Source organism: Cucumis melo, chromosome 10 (assembly GCF_025177605.1).
Source record: "Cucumis melo cultivar AY chromosome 10, USDA_Cmelo_AY_1.0, whole genome shotgun sequence".
NCBI classification, from domain to species: Eukaryota; Viridiplantae; Streptophyta; class Magnoliopsida; order Cucurbitales; family Cucurbitaceae; genus Cucumis; species Cucumis melo.
Genome location: NC_066866.1, coordinates 17117528 through 17137566, shown reverse-complemented (window position 1 = coordinate 17137566; position 20039 = coordinate 17117528). Strand labels below are relative to the sequence as shown.

The 20039-nt window shown below is 33.8% G+C and overlaps 2 protein-coding genes and 2 non-coding genes across 7 annotated transcripts; all 4 read right to left on the bottom strand.

The window, feature by feature from the left end:
* Positions 1 to 710: 710 nt before the first annotated feature.
* Positions 711 to 788, bottom strand: LOC127151524 (small nucleolar RNA U31b). Its single transcript, XR_007824573.1, has one exon. It is a non-coding gene; the product is annotated as a small nucleolar RNA U31b (small nucleolar RNA).
* A 520-nt stretch (positions 789 to 1308) lies between these two features.
* LOC103495129 (probable methyltransferase PMT23) lies at positions 1309 to 4973 on the bottom strand. Its single transcript, XM_017046175.2, has 8 exons — positions 4255 to 4973; positions 3948 to 4097; positions 3486 to 3756; positions 3271 to 3381; positions 3011 to 3182; positions 2649 to 2903; positions 2103 to 2297; positions 1309 to 1730 (listed from the first exon to the last, which is right to left on the bottom strand). The coding sequence occupies exons 1-8, from the start codon at positions 4705 to 4707 to the stop codon at positions 1547 to 1549; spliced, it is 1791 nt and encodes a 596-aa protein (XP_016901664.1). The 5' UTR covers positions 4708 to 4973; the 3' UTR covers positions 1309 to 1546.
* Positions 4974 to 7779: 2806 nt separating this feature from the next.
* On the bottom strand, positions 7780 to 7861 carry TRNAS-CGA (transfer RNA serine (anticodon CGA)). The gene has a single exon. It is a non-coding gene; the product is annotated as a tRNA-Ser (tRNA).
* Positions 7862 to 9345: 1484 nt separating this feature from the next.
* On the bottom strand, positions 9346 to 19361 carry LOC103495130 (uncharacterized). Of its 4 annotated transcripts, none has more exons than XM_008456597.3 (12): positions 19195 to 19361; positions 13857 to 13938; positions 13017 to 13310; positions 12709 to 12867; positions 12162 to 12302; positions 11875 to 11931; positions 11183 to 11321; positions 11003 to 11113; positions 10664 to 10857; positions 9852 to 9893; positions 9668 to 9764; positions 9346 to 9521 (listed from the first exon to the last, which is right to left on the bottom strand). In XM_008456597.3, exons 1-12 carry the CDS (start codon positions 19290 to 19292, stop codon positions 9487 to 9489), a joined length of 1449 nt encoding a protein of 482 aa, XP_008454819.1. In that variant the 5' UTR covers positions 19293 to 19361; the 3' UTR covers positions 9346 to 9486. The 4 variants fall into 4 exon arrangements, with proteins under 4 accessions (XP_008454819.1, XP_050946636.1, XP_050946637.1 ...); XM_051090679.1 differs by adding an exon at positions 13481 to 13599 and having other exon boundaries at positions 9346 to 9764; positions 19195 to 19360; XM_051090680.1 differs by adding an exon at positions 13481 to 13548 and having other exon boundaries at positions 9346 to 9764; positions 19195 to 19360.
* Between the last annotated feature and the right edge of the window lie 678 nt (positions 19362 to 20039).

Genomic DNA, 20039 nt, shown 5'->3' with positions numbered 1-20039 from the left:
ATGAAAATTTGGAATGTGCGAGATAATAAACATGTTTGCGAAAATCACTTCCTAAATCAATACCTTCAAATTACAGAATAATCAACTTATCGTTACACACCAATATCAATTATTCTAGGAAAAGCGATTTTATCTAAGAAATGAAATTTGATTATATAATCCGAAGAAATCAGTAATTTAGGTGCAACCATAAGTTAAGAGTTAAAAAAAGGAAAAAAGAAAATGCAATTTAAAATAATATATAAGATATGCAACAAAGATCATATGGTAGTGCATGAATATATTCATCATTCAAATGCAGAAATGATGGGTTATAATCATCACGACTTGTATATCTAATGAAAAAGATTGAAATTAGAATTTCGAAGTAGACTATTTAATGAGAATACAAAAAACCATCAAGAGGGAAAAGACTATTCCCATAAATCAATACAATATACATTGAGAAGAAGAGTCAAGTTCGATTTAACGAGCCCAAAGTATTAAAATAATTAGACGATGCTTAAATCAATTAACTACGAAAGAAGGATCAGATAGTCGATCTTTGTTTCATCAGATTGCACCCGAAGACACAGGTCAATCAGGAAGTCATATTATAGTCAGATCCTACTAAACAAGCTTCGACAAAATATAAAAAGCTACAAACAAAACCTAATGAAACTATCTTCAACAAAAACAAATTAGAATGAATGAGTTGCTAACTACAACAAGAATCAGATACTATGTCAGTCACCATAGTGCATCCAAAGATGCAACTAAGACGGGTGACAATACATATCATCATCTTCCTTATTGCACATTCTAGAGTATACATACATAAATAAAACGAAAAGAGAAAGAAACATAAAAATACCTTGACGGAGATCTTTTGATCACTTTGAGGCCTCTTGAACTTTTTGGTCCTCTTCTTCACGATCTTCTTCGACAGCAAAGGCACCGCCATTTTCGCATATATAGATATTAGGGTTTCCTTTAGGTTTTTTTTTAAGTGAAGGGCAATATAAAGTTTTTCCAACTTATTTGTCCTAAAAATCATCTTTTTTAAACACTATCTCATAACTCTTTATACTCTTAAAAATAATCCTATTTTTTGTAATTTCCCAAAAAGATTTACGTCAAATATCGAACTTTCAACTCAAACAATCAAACAATACGACTTAAGAGAAAACTTCAATAATCATGACAACATGAACACAACTCAATTAGTTAAAAAAAAAAATGAAATTCTACCATGAGTGACGATGAAATGTCCAAATTATTATATCACCCATGATACATAAACAGGAACAAGAATCACATCAGAAAGAATTTTCTAAAATTATTCAGCATCTATTCAAAGAAACTATAGAAATAATATTAATGCATCATTACAAACTCGAAGATATTAACCTCCAATGCAATCACTGCAGGCCCTATAATATCTTTCATGCTTGTTATACGTATTTTCTTTTACAATTGAAATGGAGAAGTTTGAAAGAAAACTAAGGAAAGAAATAAAATTTATCAAACCATCTGTTCATCTGTTCTTCAGATCGTAGGAGGAAGCCTATGGCCGCCAGAATCCCTTTTTTCCAACAAGAAACTGATCTTGATAAACAGAAACTGACCAATGAAGTGAGTGAAAGATAGGACCAAGCACCTTTATTGCCTCCATGTCGTCCCGAATCAAAACATATCCACCTGGCCTCAATATTCTATCCATCTCCACAACCGTTGCTACAACGTCGCATCTGGAACGATAATCAAAGTCGTGGATGCTTAGAAATGAAAAACTATGATAACTAGAAAAAAAATACAGTGTTCATATTTATGTATTACAGGGTGTCAAGAATATGTGTAAAAGATTGTAAGTACCCTAACAGCTTAAATCTATTGGTTTAAGCTTGTGATTTGTGAATGTGCAGTGTAATTTAACCAGATACCCAAGCAAGAAATTCTAAGTTTGAACCTCTACAACTTCCTCGTTGATTCCAAATCCATAATGAGGAGTATTAAGAACATCAAATTTCATTTAACTTAACCATTTCAGCTTATCGATCTAGAAATATTCTGTAGAGATGTGTTAGGATGAGTTTACTGGCACTATATATATGATATCTCACCTTTTCTCTAGAGATGTGAAGAGAAAACTGGAATGTAGCAGATCATAGGTTCGAGGGTAGGTGTTGAAGGATTCGCACCAATCGTGGTAGAGACCGATCAATCCTCTATCGAAAATGATGGACAAAGTGTCTGGTTCATCTATTGGGATAACATTCATAACCCAAAGTGGTAGATCAATCAATGCAGCTGCAAACCTGAAAATTAGGGTGTATAAAAGTTATGTAATTTTACTTGTTAAATAGAATACAAGAACACTGGCTGATAAGATTTGGACTGATTTGAACAGTGATCTGGTCCTTTCCCATGGTAGTATAATTAAAAATAAAGAAGCTAAGGGTGTATGGATCGACTTTCTGAGCGTTTATATAAGCACAAAAAAAGTGTATACAATCCAAATGGTCCTATATCGTGATCATACTAGATTATCTAGACAAGGGCTTCTTCCTGTTCACCATAGTATAAAGAAGACTCGACACAGCAAGTTCACCAAACTACAGATCAGAAAGGAACTCAATACTTATATTCATTATTTCTATATGTTTTACCCTCCATAGCCAGCATTCATATCCAGCACATTTCGGACAGTTGACCAGTTTACTCCAATGTTATCTCGATATACATCTGACACAACAGTAGACCATAGTTTGGTATCCTCGAAGAATTTCTCCTCGGCACTTGGTTCAACTGACAAGCTAGGAGGTTTGCTAGTTAGTCTCTGCGGCCATGGCGAAGGCCAATAAAAATATTGGCCTTTGCTATCAACTGGAAGCCGGGAAATACATCTAGTCAGGGGCACATACCTGTACGAAAAAAAAAATAAACAAAATAAACACAAATTCAGCAACTTCATCCTGCTGCTGCCAAAACAAAAGAGTAGAGATATGTGAGAAGGAATTCCAGAAAATACCAAGATTTATTTCTCTTGTTCTTTTCATCACATATAGGAGGGTCATTTTCGCTACGTTCTTCATAGCAGGATGTCGAGGTGGGCTTTTGATATATTACAAGACCAACCCCAGATGAATCAGAAGTCTTTTTCACAACCTTCCAGCACATGGACTTCGTTAGCAACACCATTGCTGTAAGTGATCAATTCAAACCATCTTGACAAGGTCGTTTACAAGTTATGTGAAACTAAAATACAGATACTGTAACAAAAACACAAACCATTCCAAACATTCTTGTCTCTTTCATCGTCACGATAAACTGGTGTAGCAGACCATATGAAATATCCTCCAGGCCTGAGAATCCTGTTGAGCTCCAATAATGGTTTTCCACCTACAATTTTTACCAAAATTTTCATAAGAAGGTCTAGCTATCCAAAAGAAATCAGTTGATTACTAGTGACCAAAAAACAAAAAACTCAATTTATCAAATACTACCGTCTGCATCCCAATGGACCCTGCAACGTGCACAATGTATCAAATCATATGCATTATCTGGAAATGTCAGCCTCTGAGTTCCAATGACTGAGAGAGTAGCGGGAATTCCCCGTTCTAAAGCAAATTGTATCTGTGCTTCATGTTCATCCTTAGGGGCAAATGACATAGCTAGAACATTCTTCTGCAGTAAATAGCCACCAAAGCTAGCAACACCACAACCAACATCTAGAATAACTCTAATGTTTTCCCCCCATTTGATATCCGATAAAGTCTGTTCCAAATTCAATTGCGTGATATAAATCAAACCGAGATCCATGCAAAATTGTACTGGCAGCACAAGATGTACAGACTAGATAAATTACTAAACTGGAATATCCTAAATACTATCTTACGATCACCTAGTCAAGCTATAACACAATACATCAATAGATGAACTCAATGAAGAAATAAGAGAAAAAGCACCTCCTGAATGAAGTAAATGTAACGATCAACTCCATCCTTGAACTGTGTACCACCTCCAGGAAAGTTAAGATACTCCCCCAACTTAACAACCCAATGTTGATCTTTCTTATATTCCACAAGCTTGGGATGAGGAACATTATCATACCAAATCTACAACAGAAGGGTTTTCAACAAAATCAACAATCATCACATTCACAAGTTGCAAATAAAACAATCACAAAAGTCACACAATTTGAACAGAACAAAAAATCCCCTAACAAAATACAAGATCATCAACAAACCTTGTGCAAAGAATGAAGCTGCTCACCATGTCCCTACTCTTGGGCCAGGGAACCGGGACCTTATAACCAACAGGAAGAGGGATCAAACAGCGTGGACTGGGAGTGGGGCAATGACGTTCACGATGCTCCATGTGTTTCCTGGACTGCAGAGCCTTGATCGCCTTGAAATTATCCAAACAGGGAATGAAATCGACGGCGACAGACCCATCACAGAGCTTCCAAGAGAGATTGGCTGCGAAAGAAGAAGAGAAATGGGTAGAAGACGGGTTGATGAGATCAAGCCCAGAAGAAGAAGAAGAAGAAGAAGAAGAAGAAGAGGTTAGAGAAGGGGATCGAAGAGAGGAGTAAGTACGAAGGAGAGGGTTGAGAGTAAGAGAATCGGTGAAGAAGAGGAAGAGGAAGCAAATGAGAAGGAGAGAGAGAGAGAAGAGAAATGGGAATTTTCGTTCTTGGAAAAAGGAGTGGAGTGAAATGGCCATTGATGAATGAGCAGTGAGAATTTTAGATGGGAGAGAAAGGAAAGTAAGATATAGAGAGAAGGAGAAGGAGAAGAAGAAAGAGAAGAAGGCGGCAATTATTTCAGGGATTCGAAATGTCGTTTGTAATTGGGAAGGAGAAATTCATATCCTACACCGCTCCCTATACCAACTCTAATCGCATAGAGAAGAATGATCACAAGAGTATGATTCTATTCCCACAAAAACTACTCCTTATGCCACCTCTCTCTCTATCTCTATCTCTATCTATTATGTATTATCCATTACTTTAGGCTACATACAAGTTCTTCATGTTTTTATTTTATACAATCCTTACCAGAATCATCAAAAAAAAAAAAAATCAAATTTTGAATTTTTCAAACTTTTTTTTTTAGTAAATCCAAACACCCCTTAAATCTAACCAAGCCTTTAAACTAAACTTTTGTGGGTAAAAATTTATAAGTTGAAATAATTTTAATTTTATAACAATTTAGTCTATTGACTTTAACGAGTATTAATTTAATTCATGATCTAATCATTTCCACACGTAAATTAACAAATTAATTATGAGTTGTTTACACATTGTGGAGGCTAAATCATTGTCTAATCAAAATTAACGATGAAGTCTAACAAGATCTTTTGAAGAGATGACTAGCATATGTTTCAATTCAACAATTTTATCACAATATTTAAAGGAATATTTTTAAATCTTGTCCAACAATTTAAAATATTTACAAAATATAATAAATTTTTAAATTTTTTAATGCATTTAATAAATATTAATAGACTTCTATCGGTATCTATCATTAATAGAATTCGATATTTTCAATCATTTTTTAAATTTAAAATGCACTAACAAATGAAACTCTATGAACTAAATCTCTGTGGAAATGGTTTTATTTTTAAATTTGCGTATTTGTTTGTAATAATATAGTTTTATATATATAAAAAGAATATTATGATAAATTAGTGTATAGCATTAAAAAGAAATTTATTGGTGAAATTTCTTAATATGTATACATAATTTCCCACCGACAATGGACAACATTATTAATCGCTTTTTATTTATTATGGTTCTTGAAAAGGACGTCATATATTTATTCATTTCCTCGTAATTTTATATACTTTATTTTTATTTTAACTTAACATTCAAATATGTATTAATCTTTTCAAAAAAAAAAAAAAAAAAAAAACCATTTAAATATGTATTCTTTTATGTTAAATGAAAAGTTGGTGTTAACAATCGTGGTTGTGCGATTGCACGATCATAGTTATCATAGTTGTCTGCATTCGTAGCTGTGCGATCATGGATTGCGGTTACACGATCGTGCCTACTAGTTGTAGTTGGGTTGTGAGCAATCGTTGAGTGATTGTGCACAATCGTGGCTATGCAATCATGGTTATGCAATGTTGGTAAGCTGTGAACGATCATGGTCATAACTGATTAATTGGTAGACGGTTTTTTTTATTAACCTTCATAAAATCATCGGTTACGTGATTAATTTTTTATCTGTTGGAGCCTCCCCATGCATCTACTATAAAATCACCAATCCACCTTTCATTTGCTACAGAATAAGATACATTATTTTTCTCCACCTCTCCAAATCTCTCCTATTATTCTCAACGATTTCTTTTATCTCTTAGCCTCAGAGAGATAAATTAATAAATAATTCTAAGTTTGCACATACAAGCAGAGCTGCAAAACATCTTTAAGATAACGAGATTCGCAACTCAGCGTATTTTATCGTGTTTTTTGTTTTGTAGATTTTATCACCAATAAGCTTAGCTCCACCAAGTGCAACAACATTTTAATAAATTATTTTTGTATTTCTTTCTAATATCGTTCCTTCCACGATTATATTTTACCAAAATTATTTAATTTCTTCAATTTTTATAAAATTTAGATCAAAGATAGAATTTATAATCTTTAAATTTGAACTAAAATGAATAACACTCCTACAAGTGTTTACTCTATTCGTATACACCCAACTTATTTAGAAAATATAACCAAATGCTAAAAATTAATTTATTTCTTTTTCTTAAAAAAAAATAAAAATAAAATCATCTATTTTATTAAATTGTTCAATAAATTATTTAAATTTAAATTATTTTTCAAATTAATATAATTTAAATAAGAGAAGGTCAAAATTGGAATTTTGAATTTTTATATAAAAAAAATGTTAAAATGTTGAATTTTTTGTTGTCAAATTGTTGACCTTATGAGTTATTTGGTAGAGCATTCCACTAATTGGAGGGACTATCCCACTAATTAGAGGGACTATCCCACGTTTACACCCCCCCTACCAATTTAATATTTTTAAGGGATATTTTAAAAAATATAAAATATTTAGATTTCGAAAATGAAAAAAAAAAACCATCATGAAAATATAAAAAATGTCTCATCAATCACGCTGTCAACAACTCGCGTAATATATTTAACGATTTAGTCGTTTAGATATAGATAGTCAAATCTAAATGATTTAATTTTTTCAATTCTATCGTTTAAGTTGGTTGCACAATCTTTTAATTTTGTTACACGATCTTAGATTTGGTTATAGATCCCTAGATTCGATAACAATTATTTCTTTTTAAATTTGGTATACGATCGTTTAGATTTAAGTAAAGAAATTTTTTAAAATCTTAACAATTTTTTTTAAAATTCTTTATACACGATTCTTTAAATTTGACTATTTTTTTACACGAACGTTTTGATTTAAGTAGTTAAATCAAAACGACGTTTTTTTTCCAAGTTTACACGATCTTGAATAACTAAATAATAATTTGAAAAAAAAAAGAAAAAAGAAAGAAAGAAATCACATCAAGAAAAATTTTCTATTTTTAAATTCATACAATTATTAATTTGAAATTAAATTCGTATAAATTGAGGAAATTTTTTCCACACCAAATAAAAGGAAAAAAATCATTTGAATTATTTTTTAGAAACTTTAAAAATTGGGAGACGACCTTTTAAAATTAGAAAAAAAGAGAATATTTGAGTCGGCATAACCAATAGATTCTTAGGAAGAGAAAATGTGAAAAGAAGAGGAAATAAGAAGAATTTGAGAAAATGGAAGGCGTCGACAGCAGGATTCGAACCTGCGCAGGCAAAGCCCAACAGATTTCGAGTCTGTCTCCTTAACCACTCGGACATATCGACAACATCGTTTGATCAGTTTCGATTCATTTTACTTCAACTCAACTCTCTTAACCCAACATACTCTATACCTCGTAAAACTCCTGATTCTAACTCTTATAAACTCAACTCTATTCTCTTTGTTTCTTTTTTGGGGAATCTAAGGGTTTCTTTACCCATTAATGTTTGAGATTTCACTAATTAAATTGTACCTATAAATAATGTTTAAATGATAATTTAAACAAATTTAAAATCAGTTTTTCTTTAACAAGATAGACTAAAAAATTTAATTAAGTAGATACAAACATATCACTTCTAAACACGCTAACGATAAAAGCGCCAAAATGAGCTTAGTTTAATGGTATTGGCATGCACTTTGTTCTTAAAGGGTAGGGGCAAGGATTGATCAAAGTCAGTTTTTCGATTAAACTACAACCGAACCAACTATGGTCATTTTAGTAGATGTTCAATGCTCAAACCAACCTCGATCGAGAAATAAAAAGCTAGTTGGTCCATTTTTCTCTAAAATATTTATGTAAATTTTCTTATTTGGATTTTTTCCAAAATCGACACCGACCAGCCATTTTCGATTATGTTAGTCAGCTCAAATTTTCAATCTATCATATTTATCCATGTTAGAGGGGATGAGGACAAAATTTTAATCACTCACCCCACAATTGTTATATTTAAAAAAAATGGTCAAAGCAATCTAAAACTAGAAGGGATCCATAAATTTTGTTGATGAGGGACTTTATAATTCAGTTAAATTAATATGAAAAAAAAAAGGTAAAAATTGGAGCTTGAATCTATGTCTAGAGGGACTAAATTATAATTTAACCACCATGTTAACTCCTAGTATTAATATTATATATATATAAAAAGCATAAAGTTGAACAAGATTCGAACCCCTAAACATTATATTAAATTCCCTCGTGTCAAGAAAGCATAGTATTATTTCTTTTTAACATTTAGGAATTTTTTATAATATTTCAACAATTTTGTTTGCATATCTTTAAGAAAATCATAAAACATTTCTATGTTAGTATTGGGAAGGAGGTTTGTATTTAGAAAGCTTATTTCTATTTGATTGCATATTTGATATTTGTATCTTTTCTTTTTCTCCTATCATTGATCTTTTGATCATGAGAAGTTCTTTCTTGATGCTCTTTTTCTTTTTTAAAGTTGATTTATCAACTTATATTTTTAATTTTGGGAAAAAAAAACCTATACATTAAAATGGATATTTTTATCCCTCTTAAATTGATTACAAATTTTAAATTTAATCGGCAGAGCTGTTGCTTGTTAATTAAAAAAAATGTAATTTTATTTTAAATAGTATAAATTTAATTGAAATTTTATTTAAATGATTTAAAAAACTACAACAAAAATGGCAAAAGGATGAACAAACTCTGAATCCTTTTTGTCTTACGGATAAAATTGTAAAATAGTGACCTAATCTTGAACTAATACAAAAAAAAAAAAAAAAAAAAAAGAAAGAAGCACTTGCCTTTTGTAGTAAAACATCAAGCAAAAGCCAATATTGTATTTGAGTCTAAATCTTCAAATGAAAGAGAAGTGTGAAACAATGGAAGCTCAAGATGAGGTTAAAACAAAACTCGAAATTAGCACGAAAAACGAGTCACTCCTCCCTACATGTAATAAAACGTGAACTCAGCGTCTGTGCCTGTTGATGATATACACATTAAGGAAACAATGTCAACAACAAAAATTGAATTAGTTAGTAAGCATTGTTTGATTACAATTCATCTGTTCGAGGTTGTTTATCGTCATTCCACAGCGAGAAGAGCCAACGGAACAGTGATAACTTACTCGGTTCAGGCGGTGGTGTGGGTGGTGTTGGTTCTTCCACATTCACTGTGCACAACGTGTCGAAATCATGTTCAAGATGAGGGGCCACAATTTTATCCTACAAAAGATCACAATTTTAAGATATTATCATTCTGTACTAATAAAAATACTTCTGTGTAATTCAAAATGAAGCGGTAAATTCTACCTTGAACATTTGGAAGGGGCAAAAATTCAAACCATCACAACCCTATTCATCCAAGTACAAAAATATTCTGTTAGGATCCCAACTCACGAAAAAACTCAAAGAAATCAAGAAGAGCACAAAGACAGTAGTATATTGCAATATCAAGCACGGTTACAATACACCAGTAGTCTTTCGAGAGGGCTATCTTTCTCCCGATGGAAACTCCCACCAAAACCATCCACAAACCCTCTAAGGTCCATAACTCCCCTTATTTATAACCAAGACACTACTACAGATTTACCCATAATAATACCCCTTACTAATACCATACTAATCTTACATATAAACCTATAACTAGTGCTCTAACAAATTCATCATAAGTTCATTCATAACTTGTAATATGAACAAGCTACAAAATCAGCAAGAAATGTGAAGAACAGAAAACTTTCAGATGAAATTCCAACCTTAGAATCGTCTATAAATGTAGATCTTCAAACAAAATAACATTAAGATCTCATTAGATAATGGTTTAACTTTTAGTTTTTTGTTGTTGAAATCGATATTTGTTTACCCATAGTTTCCTTATTATTGTTTTCACATTTCTTAAAAAACCATTTAAATTCTTTGTCAAATTCTAAAAACAATAATTTTTCTTCATATAGAAACTTGAAAGGGTCGAATGGTGTTTCTAAAGCTTATTTAGAAAAGAAACAAAAAACAAAAAAAATATAGCCTTTGTTTTAGAAATTTTATGCATTAAAAGACGTAAGAAAGAAATTTTTATGGAAGCCCAAACATGAGCTATAAATAAGAAATGGTAAGAGAGCGCTAACCGGCATTGCTATGGGTTCTTCATTATGCAAGACTTGCACAAAGTACTCGTCCGACAAGTTAGTGGCGGGGCAGCTATAGAGAACCAGCATGTTATTCCCAGCAAAAGGTGCAACATCACTTCCCTTCCAGATTCTAGTAGCTGGAGGCCGTGGAGGAAGTTGCAAAGACTGCTCCCTTTGTATTTGTTTAAATCCTGTTATATTCAGATGTTAAAAAAATAAAATCCAAAATTGAGAAAGCATAAGTTTAGAAGTGCTTTACTCATACAAAAAAAAAAAAAAAAAAAAAAAAAAGAAAGAAAGAAAGAAAGAAAGAAAGAAAGAAAGAAAAACGCTTACCATGATGTCCTTCTTCAAGGAAGAGCCCCAGCAAACATGTGAATGGAAGCACAGTTTCAGCATGAGCAAAACGAAGTCTTGCCTTCTCATAGCTGCCAGGAACTTGTTTTTCTGCCAATAGAAAAATGGAACATAGTAAATATAACTTCCAGCATTGGCCTTTAAGATGAGTGTGTGTACCTTCTTTGGCTGTGATAGCTTTCTCCATGGATTGAACAATATCTTGCAACAAAGGAACTCCCATTCTATAGTTTAATGAATTGCCATAACCCTTCAATATAAACACCTCCATATCATCCGTCCACTCCAACAAAGCAACCTGAGGACACAAAACACAGATAGCAAAAGCTGAGAATCAAGAAATGCAGAACCTACCAAACATGTTAACTGCAGCTTGCTCAGCTGAACCAAAATCATTCAACGAAAGATTCTATATAAGTGGATTAGAAAGAACTCAAAAGTCTGATCATCTTGATGGATAAATATTCTGTGGTACAAGCTAACCTCGTATATGAGCTCACTGACTATTCAAGCTATAACCTATATGTAGGTATGTGAGTATGTACATATATTATATATCAAATTAATGCCCATCTCATTTCTCTCAAACCCTCTGTTCTTTTAAGAAAATGTATTTTCTAGCTTGAATTCCCATTCAACCCTTTTCAGATTCGTATGAAGGCATACATAAATACATATCCATATTTTCTGTTCCTTTTAATAAAAGCTAAATTTAGTTAGATATATACATAATGAGATGAGAAGTAATAAGTTATACTTGCTCCATGAAATCTAAGGACCTGTGACATGCATTTAAAACCAAACCATACCATTTACATGACAGCAAATAATAAGACCAATAATTCAAGTACCTCAGACAGGCTGAACATTCCACAAGCTTGATCTGTTATGTCCAATAAGGATGCCTCCTGCAGATGAAGGAGGTGTTCTCTTAGAATCATAAACGTTCTCTTAGAAAAATCCCGTTTTCAATATCATCGCCAATTAAAAGGTTAACTTGCTACTTTGCAAGTGCATATCCCTAGAGAAAACAATTGACTGTAAAATTTCAAAATCCATTCTCAAGATCCTTGAACCTGAATATTTTATGCGGAATTTTGGCATTCGCCATATTCCAAGTATATGAATGAAGAATCACCTGCTTACAGAGAAACCAAAGAGATGAAATGTGTTGCCAGGTAAAATTTAGACCATAACGTTCAGTGAGTGACTTAGAAATATCATCAAGTACAGGTTCCCTACGCTTCTCAACTTCAGGTTCCTGATTCTTCCTGTAATCCTGCATTGAAAATTGGTAGTGATGAATGACAGCAACCAGTCAACCATTAAACATCTTTATTAATCATGGCAGATTTAAGGGTTGAAAATAACTTTGTCATATGGTTGACCTACTGAAAGTTAAACTGGTAGAAATAAATCGATTGATGTTTTAGAATTACAGTTTAACATTCAGAAAATTCAAGAACAATGATGAACACGAGATGGGTGTGATTGATGTCAATGTCCAATGAATTCGTATATTTAATACTTTTGATCTAATTTCCATGCACAAACTAACTCATAACAATAATTAAAGTGCAAAACAGTAAACAAAAAGTATGATTTTAATGAAAATAGTAATATGTAATCAAATTTTGGCAAATATAAAACACAGAAAGTAGAAGATATTAAGAATTCATAATTACCTCATATCTCTGACAGCAGTCGAAAAACCTAAGCATTGTATCACTGGCACGACTCTCACTAACAACAGAAAAAGCTCGATGACGATCTAATCCAAGGCTTCCTCTCCCACGGAATAGCCCCATACCAAATGCCACAGCACTAGCTGATGCCCGAGGAATCTAATTAGTTGCGGAGGAACGAACATAATCAGACAGTTTGTTTTCAAAACAAATAAACAAAACTCCAAGTCTATATCCTTCCAATCTGCACAGTTAAAAATTAGAGGTGCACAACCGACAACACAAACAATGCCAAAAGCAGAAATAACCTGAGTTGCTTTGATTGTATATATGTCGGGGTGATAATCGTCGCTCAACAAGTCAGGAAACAATTTTCTTGTTCTAATTCCAAGATCATACAATTCTTGCTCTCCTTCAGGAATTAATTCTCCTCCATTCACTTTTTCTCTCCAAGGAGATTTCCATCCCTTCAACCAGGAAGGAACTTTATGCAGGGACAAACCATTTCTTGCAGCAGCACTTAAAAGCATCTCTAATTGTTTCTCCAAGTTGTTTAACTCTTTGATCCGTTTTTTGGTTGGAGCACGAGTTCCGTGCCTAGCCTGAGAAAAAATAAACCATTAAATCTATTCGTTTCTTTGGAATCTTTAGCTTTAAAAAAATTACAAATAGTCAAATCAAGTACTGTTATTAAAAAGCTTGCAAATAAGCCATGCAAAAATCTGGTATATAATCCCAAACTGTGCAACAAAGCATTGATACATTTACATACACGGCCGAAAAGAAACATATACTCTGCTAGAATCCGTGGCAAGAAAGCAACCTTGCGTGCCTCCCCTTCTGTAAGAGGGTTTAAAGATATAACTTTCCATTTAAGTTCATACAAGCAACCTAATAGATATTGACAAAGAGGAAATGGAGGAGTCAAGTGAAACGATCCAAAAATGGAAAACTAATCTTAAATGGGGGCATACATGATACAACCCAATCTCATTCATGATCTATCGATAAAATTCTGAAATATAGATTTTTTACTTCCACCTATTTCATTCACGCTCGATAAAGACAATAACTCCCATCAAAAAACATCATGAAAGCTATTAACCAAGTTGGTTTTTTGGAAACCAACAAGTTTGGAATATACTTACCACAAGATTTAAATGGATTGGAATGCATCCATCAGGAGCGGGAACATAATTACTATGACGACCACCTTTCGCTGCACCATATCTGTCCACAAAGATCAAGATTAGAAGTATTCTTCTTATACCATGACATTGTCCTTCATGACTATTCAAAACTGCATCACACTTGCACAGAAAACATAGGGCATTGTCATTTTTTTCCCCTAATAAGAAACAAGAACAACTCTTTTGTCGATATTTGAACAGAAACAAGAACAATAGACACAAAACCCCCTCTAGGCTGCCTGCAAACTGCTTGGAGCCTAAGAATACAAAAGTACAAGAATGAAAAAAAAAAAAAAAAAAAAACTGAATATCGAACTAGCAAGTCCAGACAAATCAAACTTGCAGCCTAACATTATAAGAAAGCTTACCAATTACATAATCCCATTGACTCAATAACTTTGTAGATCAGGAAAAAAAAAACGACTAAAGCTGGCTCTCCAATTAGAAAAATAGAACATCATGCCAAATTCCAAAGAGCTTGTTGTTATGGGGTCCTCCTTTTCGATTTTGCAATAGTGGGTTGTTACAAAAGGAATGTTGTGAAAAGATCAAAGCCTCAGTTACTGATTTAGGGTACAAGGTTGAGTTGGTTTTTTTATTAGTTCCAAACTCAGAAGGATAAAAGATACTGTAAAAAGTCTTGGTTTCCTGATTTTGAGAAAGAAAAAGGTCTATTGGCAGAACTTGAGTATTTTAATGCCAGGTAGAAGCAAATGAACAGTTAGCTTCTTGGAACAAAATTTTTTTCTCTAAGGGTGGTAGATTATCTTCTAGTAGATCTATGCTTAGCGGTATTCCTGTTTACTGCTTCTCCTTATTTAAAGCTCCTAGCTCTATCTGCAAAAGTATCGAGAAGCTTATGAGAGATTTTCTTTGGGAAGGAATAGATGAAAAAGGAAGGGATCTCATTTGGTTAGCTGGCAAGCTGTTGGCGCCCTATGAATCAGGGAGGGTTGGAGATTGGTAACTTAAGGCTGCGTAACAAAGCCTTGTTGGCTAAGTGGCTTTGACGTTTTGCCCTTGAACCTGAATCTTTGTGGCATAGGATCCTTGTGAGCAAGCATGACTCTGCTCCTTAAAGGGATTAAAGGCACACATCGTACTCCTTGGGAAGGACATCTCGCTTGAGCTCCCTTCTTTGTCTTCTTGGGTTAGATGTGTTAGTGATATATAATTAAATTTGCATTTGACCACTAGCTTAAGCTTTTGGGTAAATTTGTGGTTTAATATGGTATCAGAGCAACTGGTTCAGGAAGGTCCTATGTTCAGGCCCTTGCATTTTCGTTTCCTCCCCAATTAAAATTGATTTCTACTTGTTGGGCCTTTCAAATATTTCAAGTCCACAAGTGAGGGAGAGTGTTGGTGATATATAATTAAATTTTCCTTCAACCACTAGCTTAAGCTTTTGGGTGAATTGGTAGTTTAATAAGATGCATTGTGGGAGATGCCAAGGAGACGTTTTTTCTGGGAAGATAAGTAGGTTGGGGATAGCCCCCTTTGCTCTACCTTTCCTCATCTTTATCATCATTTGTCCTCTCTTAAAAATCATTTAATCTCTAATTTTTTGGTTTAGGAGGAAGTTCAATGTCTTTTCTTTCAGGTTCCACCGTCACTCATCCAATAGGGAAGTAGCCTCGCTTCTTTTCTTGCTCAATAAGTGTGACCAGTATTTTAAAAAGCCCTCTGCGCCTCACCTTCAAGGCAAGGCTCACAAAATAAGGTATGCCTCAACCGCACACCTTTTGTGAAGCCCCAAAGCTCAAAGAGCTGCACCTCGGGTCTTTTTCATTATTTTAAAAAAAATAGTAATAATTAGGGATTTTTCTTCTCTATTAACTACATAAATCAAATCTACGATAGATCTCAACTTGAGGAAAGTAATTCCCCACTTTATTGATGAATTATGAACAAAACAATGTGATGGAATTGAGTGAAACTCAATTCAATGAACTCAGAACTCACTCTTTTCTCTCTCAAGAAGTAGTAAGCCTACGGAACTTTCTTCTCTAATTAAAGGGGATTTACCCTTTTTTCTCTCTCTACTTATGTTTACATCTGCCAAATTAAAGGGAAGTAGGTTAATCTCCATGGGCCCCAGTTGGGGTTTACCCCTTTTTTTTGTAATTATTCCCTTGGGTAACATTTTATTAAGTTGGAATCCTTTCTTGTAGAAGGCTTGTTCTTTGGTGGACTTGGTTTTCTTATATGCCCTTATAATTCTTTCGTTCTTTCTCAATGAAAGTTGCCAGTTTCTATAAATAAAATAATAATAATAAATAAACGAATTCTCTGCACTAGAAATTGATATTCGAGCTGCTGTAAAACAACTACTAGTGCAGGAAAATCTCATCACAAGAGCCGATCTCAAGCAGTGGTCTTCCAGTTTTTTCTTCAGAGAAACAGAACAAGAAATTCTGGGATTTTCAATAATTTGTATCAGAAATGCCCTGGTTATTGGTCACAATCCCTTGAATTTACAATGGGCTCAAGTCTTGATAATTCATAATCAAGCTCTTATTGCTCTTTCTTTGGATGAAATTAAGAGGGCAGTGGGCTCTAAGTACATATTCTATGGTAATGGAAGACTCAATGCTTGCATCAAGGAGAACTTCATTTGTTTGATCCAGAAAAAAGATTGTGTTGTTTTTGTAAAAGATTTTAGGCCAATCAGCCTAACTACTTAGTTTACAGAAAAAAGTGTCAATGGTCTAAGCAAACATATTGGAAAAGGTAATACCAAGCCTCATCTACCCTTCTCAAAGTGCCCTAGACCCAATCCTCATCGCAAATGAAGTGGTGGAAGAATATAGAGAAAAAAAAGCCTTTGATCGTATTGATTGGGAATTCTTAGAAAATGTGCTGAATGTAAAAGGTTTCACTGCCAAATGGATCCAACGGATTATTGGGTGTGTGAAAAATCCAAAATTTTCAATTTTTATCAATGGAAAACCACGTGGAAAAATTCTCGCTTCAAGGGTATTAGTTTCCCGCTTTCTAGTCCTCTTGGTAAGCAAACTTCTAAGTATTCTTGTTGAACTCAAATCATGAGAAAGGAGTTTACTAAGGCTTCAATTTTGGCAAGAATGAAGTCCATGTTTCAGTCCTTCAATATGCTGATGATATGTTGTTTTTTAGTAAAAATGATGATGAAAGTTTGAAAGCTTTAATACCAATCATTGAGCTCTTCCAATGGTGCTCGAGGCAAAATATTAATTGGGAAAAATCTAAACCTTGTGAAGTGAATATTGCAAAAAATAGGCTGTTGGCAACTGCATCAAGTTTGAACTGTAAAGCGGAGTCATTACCGTTTATGTATCTTGGGCTTCCTCTTCAAGGCTACCCAAGAAAGGTTTCCTTTTGGCAGCCACCAGCCAGTCATTGATAAAATCCAAAAGAAGTTGGATAGAAGGAGACACTTTAATCCATCTAGAGGGAGGCTCACTTTGAATAAGGCAGTTCTTTCTAATCTCCCAATTGATTATATGTCTTCCTTTACAATGCCTTCCAAAGTGCTTGCAGAAATAGAAAAGATAATGCAGGATTTTTTTGTAAAGATAAATCACCTCGTCAAGTGGGTTGGTTTCCAAACTGCAAACACAAGAAGGTCTCAGTTTTGGTGAGATAAAAAACAGAAACATGGCATTATTGGCAAAATGGGGTTGAAGATTTATTCATGAAGAGAAAGCTCGTTGATACAAAGTTCTAAGGAGTATCCATGGGAGTGGCTCCTTCGATTGGCACACGTCTGGAAAAGTTGGAAAAATCCTTCGAAGCCCTTGGATCAACCTCTCTCAAACTTTGTTAAAAGTTGAATCTTATGCCTCCTTCAATCTAGGCCGAGGTGCTAGAATCTCTTTTTGGCATAACAAATGGTTGAATTCTTCTTCCTTGAGTTCATTCTTTCCAAGATTATGCAGGTTTACTACGAATCCTAAGGATCAATTTTTTTTATCATTGGAACCTGAATACTTTATCATGGGCAATCAATCTTAGAAGATCACTACAAGAAGAAGAGATGCTGGATTTAAGAAACTTTTGATAATGTTAGATGGTCAAAGAGTGGTAGAAAGGCAAGATTCCAGAATATGGACATTGGATACTTCAGGAGTGTTCACAAAAGTCTTTAGTTAGACATTTGGCTTCTTCCTCTTCAATTCATAGCAAACTTTTCAAAAACCTATGGAAATATAGGTGTCCAAGAAGAGATAACATCGTCATTTGGGTTATGATTATTGGGCCTCTTAATTGTGCAAAGATCCTTCCAAGGGTAGCTGCCAAATAGTTCTTTTTTGCCTCAATTTTCCCATTATGCTTAAAGAGATGGTGAAGATTGTCAGCATATGTTTTTTTATTGTCGCTTCTCAAAAGAATTGTGGAGAAGGCTATTCTCATTGTTTAACCTTCATCAGGATTTTTGTAATAGCTTTACATAAAATGTGTCTCAGCTCTTAATCGCGCCGGTCCTTAAAAGCACATTCGCATCAGTTGTAGGTTAATGCCGTCAAACCCATTCTTTCAAAGATTTGGTTTGAAAGGAAACAGCAACTTACAAGAAAAGTCATTTCATTGGTTTGACCATTTTGTGATTGTTTGAGTCAAAGCTTCCTCTTGATGCTCTCTTTCCAAGATTTTTTTTCAGATTATTTGATTCAAGACATTAGCTTAATTCGTAATGCTCTTATTTCCTCTTTCTCTACAAGTTAGATTGTTTTCTCTTGTTAACACGTTTGACATTGTTCTTGCATTGCTGGTTAGTTTCTTTTTTCCTATTTTTGTCTCCTATTAAGTATTTTGACCATTAGTATCATTTCATTATTTCAACAAAGAGGCCAGTTTCCGTTCTTTAATTAATTTAAAAGAAAAAATCATCCCGAAGACAATCACAGTTCAAGCTCCATATAGTGGTAATCTAACATCAAGCTGTGGAAACCTATAATCGCTTGCACAGTCCAACCACAAACGTTTAAAAATCATTAAAAAGAAAAAAAACCATGTTCAGGCCATTGACTTTCTAGTCAATTTCTCACGTGGATTCGTGGAAAGAGATGAAGCAAAATTTTAATATACAGGAATTCTAAATTTCGATTTCAATTGTCTGATCAGAAACATAAATGTTTAAAACATGTTTCATACAAACACAGAGATGTTGCCCATGAATTAAATCTCAATCATTCACATAAATAACTAAATCAATACAAAACAAAACAAAACAAATCATGAAGGTATATTGAAAAAAACAGCCAATTCAGACAGCACAAAACCCACAAAAATAGATGAGAGAGATCGTCAAGAAAACCTGGTAACCGTGGACAGATGTTGCTTTACATCGAATGGTCGCTCTTCGGCTCTCAAATTAGTGAATAGGAATAAGAAAATGAGAAGAAAAATCGCCATGAAAATATTCTTCCTTGCTGCCGTTCATCCAAGCATGAATACAAACATCAATAAAACAAGAAAGCACCGAGAAATTATATGGGAAGAAACTAAATAGTTTATTTGACAATTTTGTCCTTCCAATTTTTTGATTGTGTGCCAGTTTTGCCCCCTTATGCTATGAAATTGGGTTGGGGGGACATTTTGGAACCAACCCGAATTTTCGGGTCGTCGGGTCGGGTCGGGTCTTATTATTTCAAGTGAAAATAAGAGCTTTTATAGGTATTTCTATTTATGTTTCGAAGACAAAGAATAAGGCCAATATGATTTCCCCAATCTACCCTCTCATTTTCATTTAAACAAAGTGGAATGATAAAACTACCAAAAAAAAGTTAAATGTCATCCAATAATTTCAATTCTAAAAACTCATCCAAAAGTTGTACAATCTAATCTTGTTTATGTTCGTAATGTCATCCAAAAGTTCTGGGTAGAGCAAAAATATTCATTCACTCAAACAAGAAACAAAGTTATTTACCTTAGAGAAAAATAATTCGATTCGTTTGTAAGTTGTACGAAGTATCGTAACCGACGGCAACGCAGCGATGAGGAGAGTCGTGCTAGAGCGACGATCAAAGATGAACACCAGAGACTGAGAAGGAGAGAAGATTGAACGCCAATGACAGCGTGAGATGAGATAGTCCACACACCAACGATGAGGACTTCCGTCGAATGGGATGGGCGAGAAGAGTCAGAGAGATGGTAGAGGCC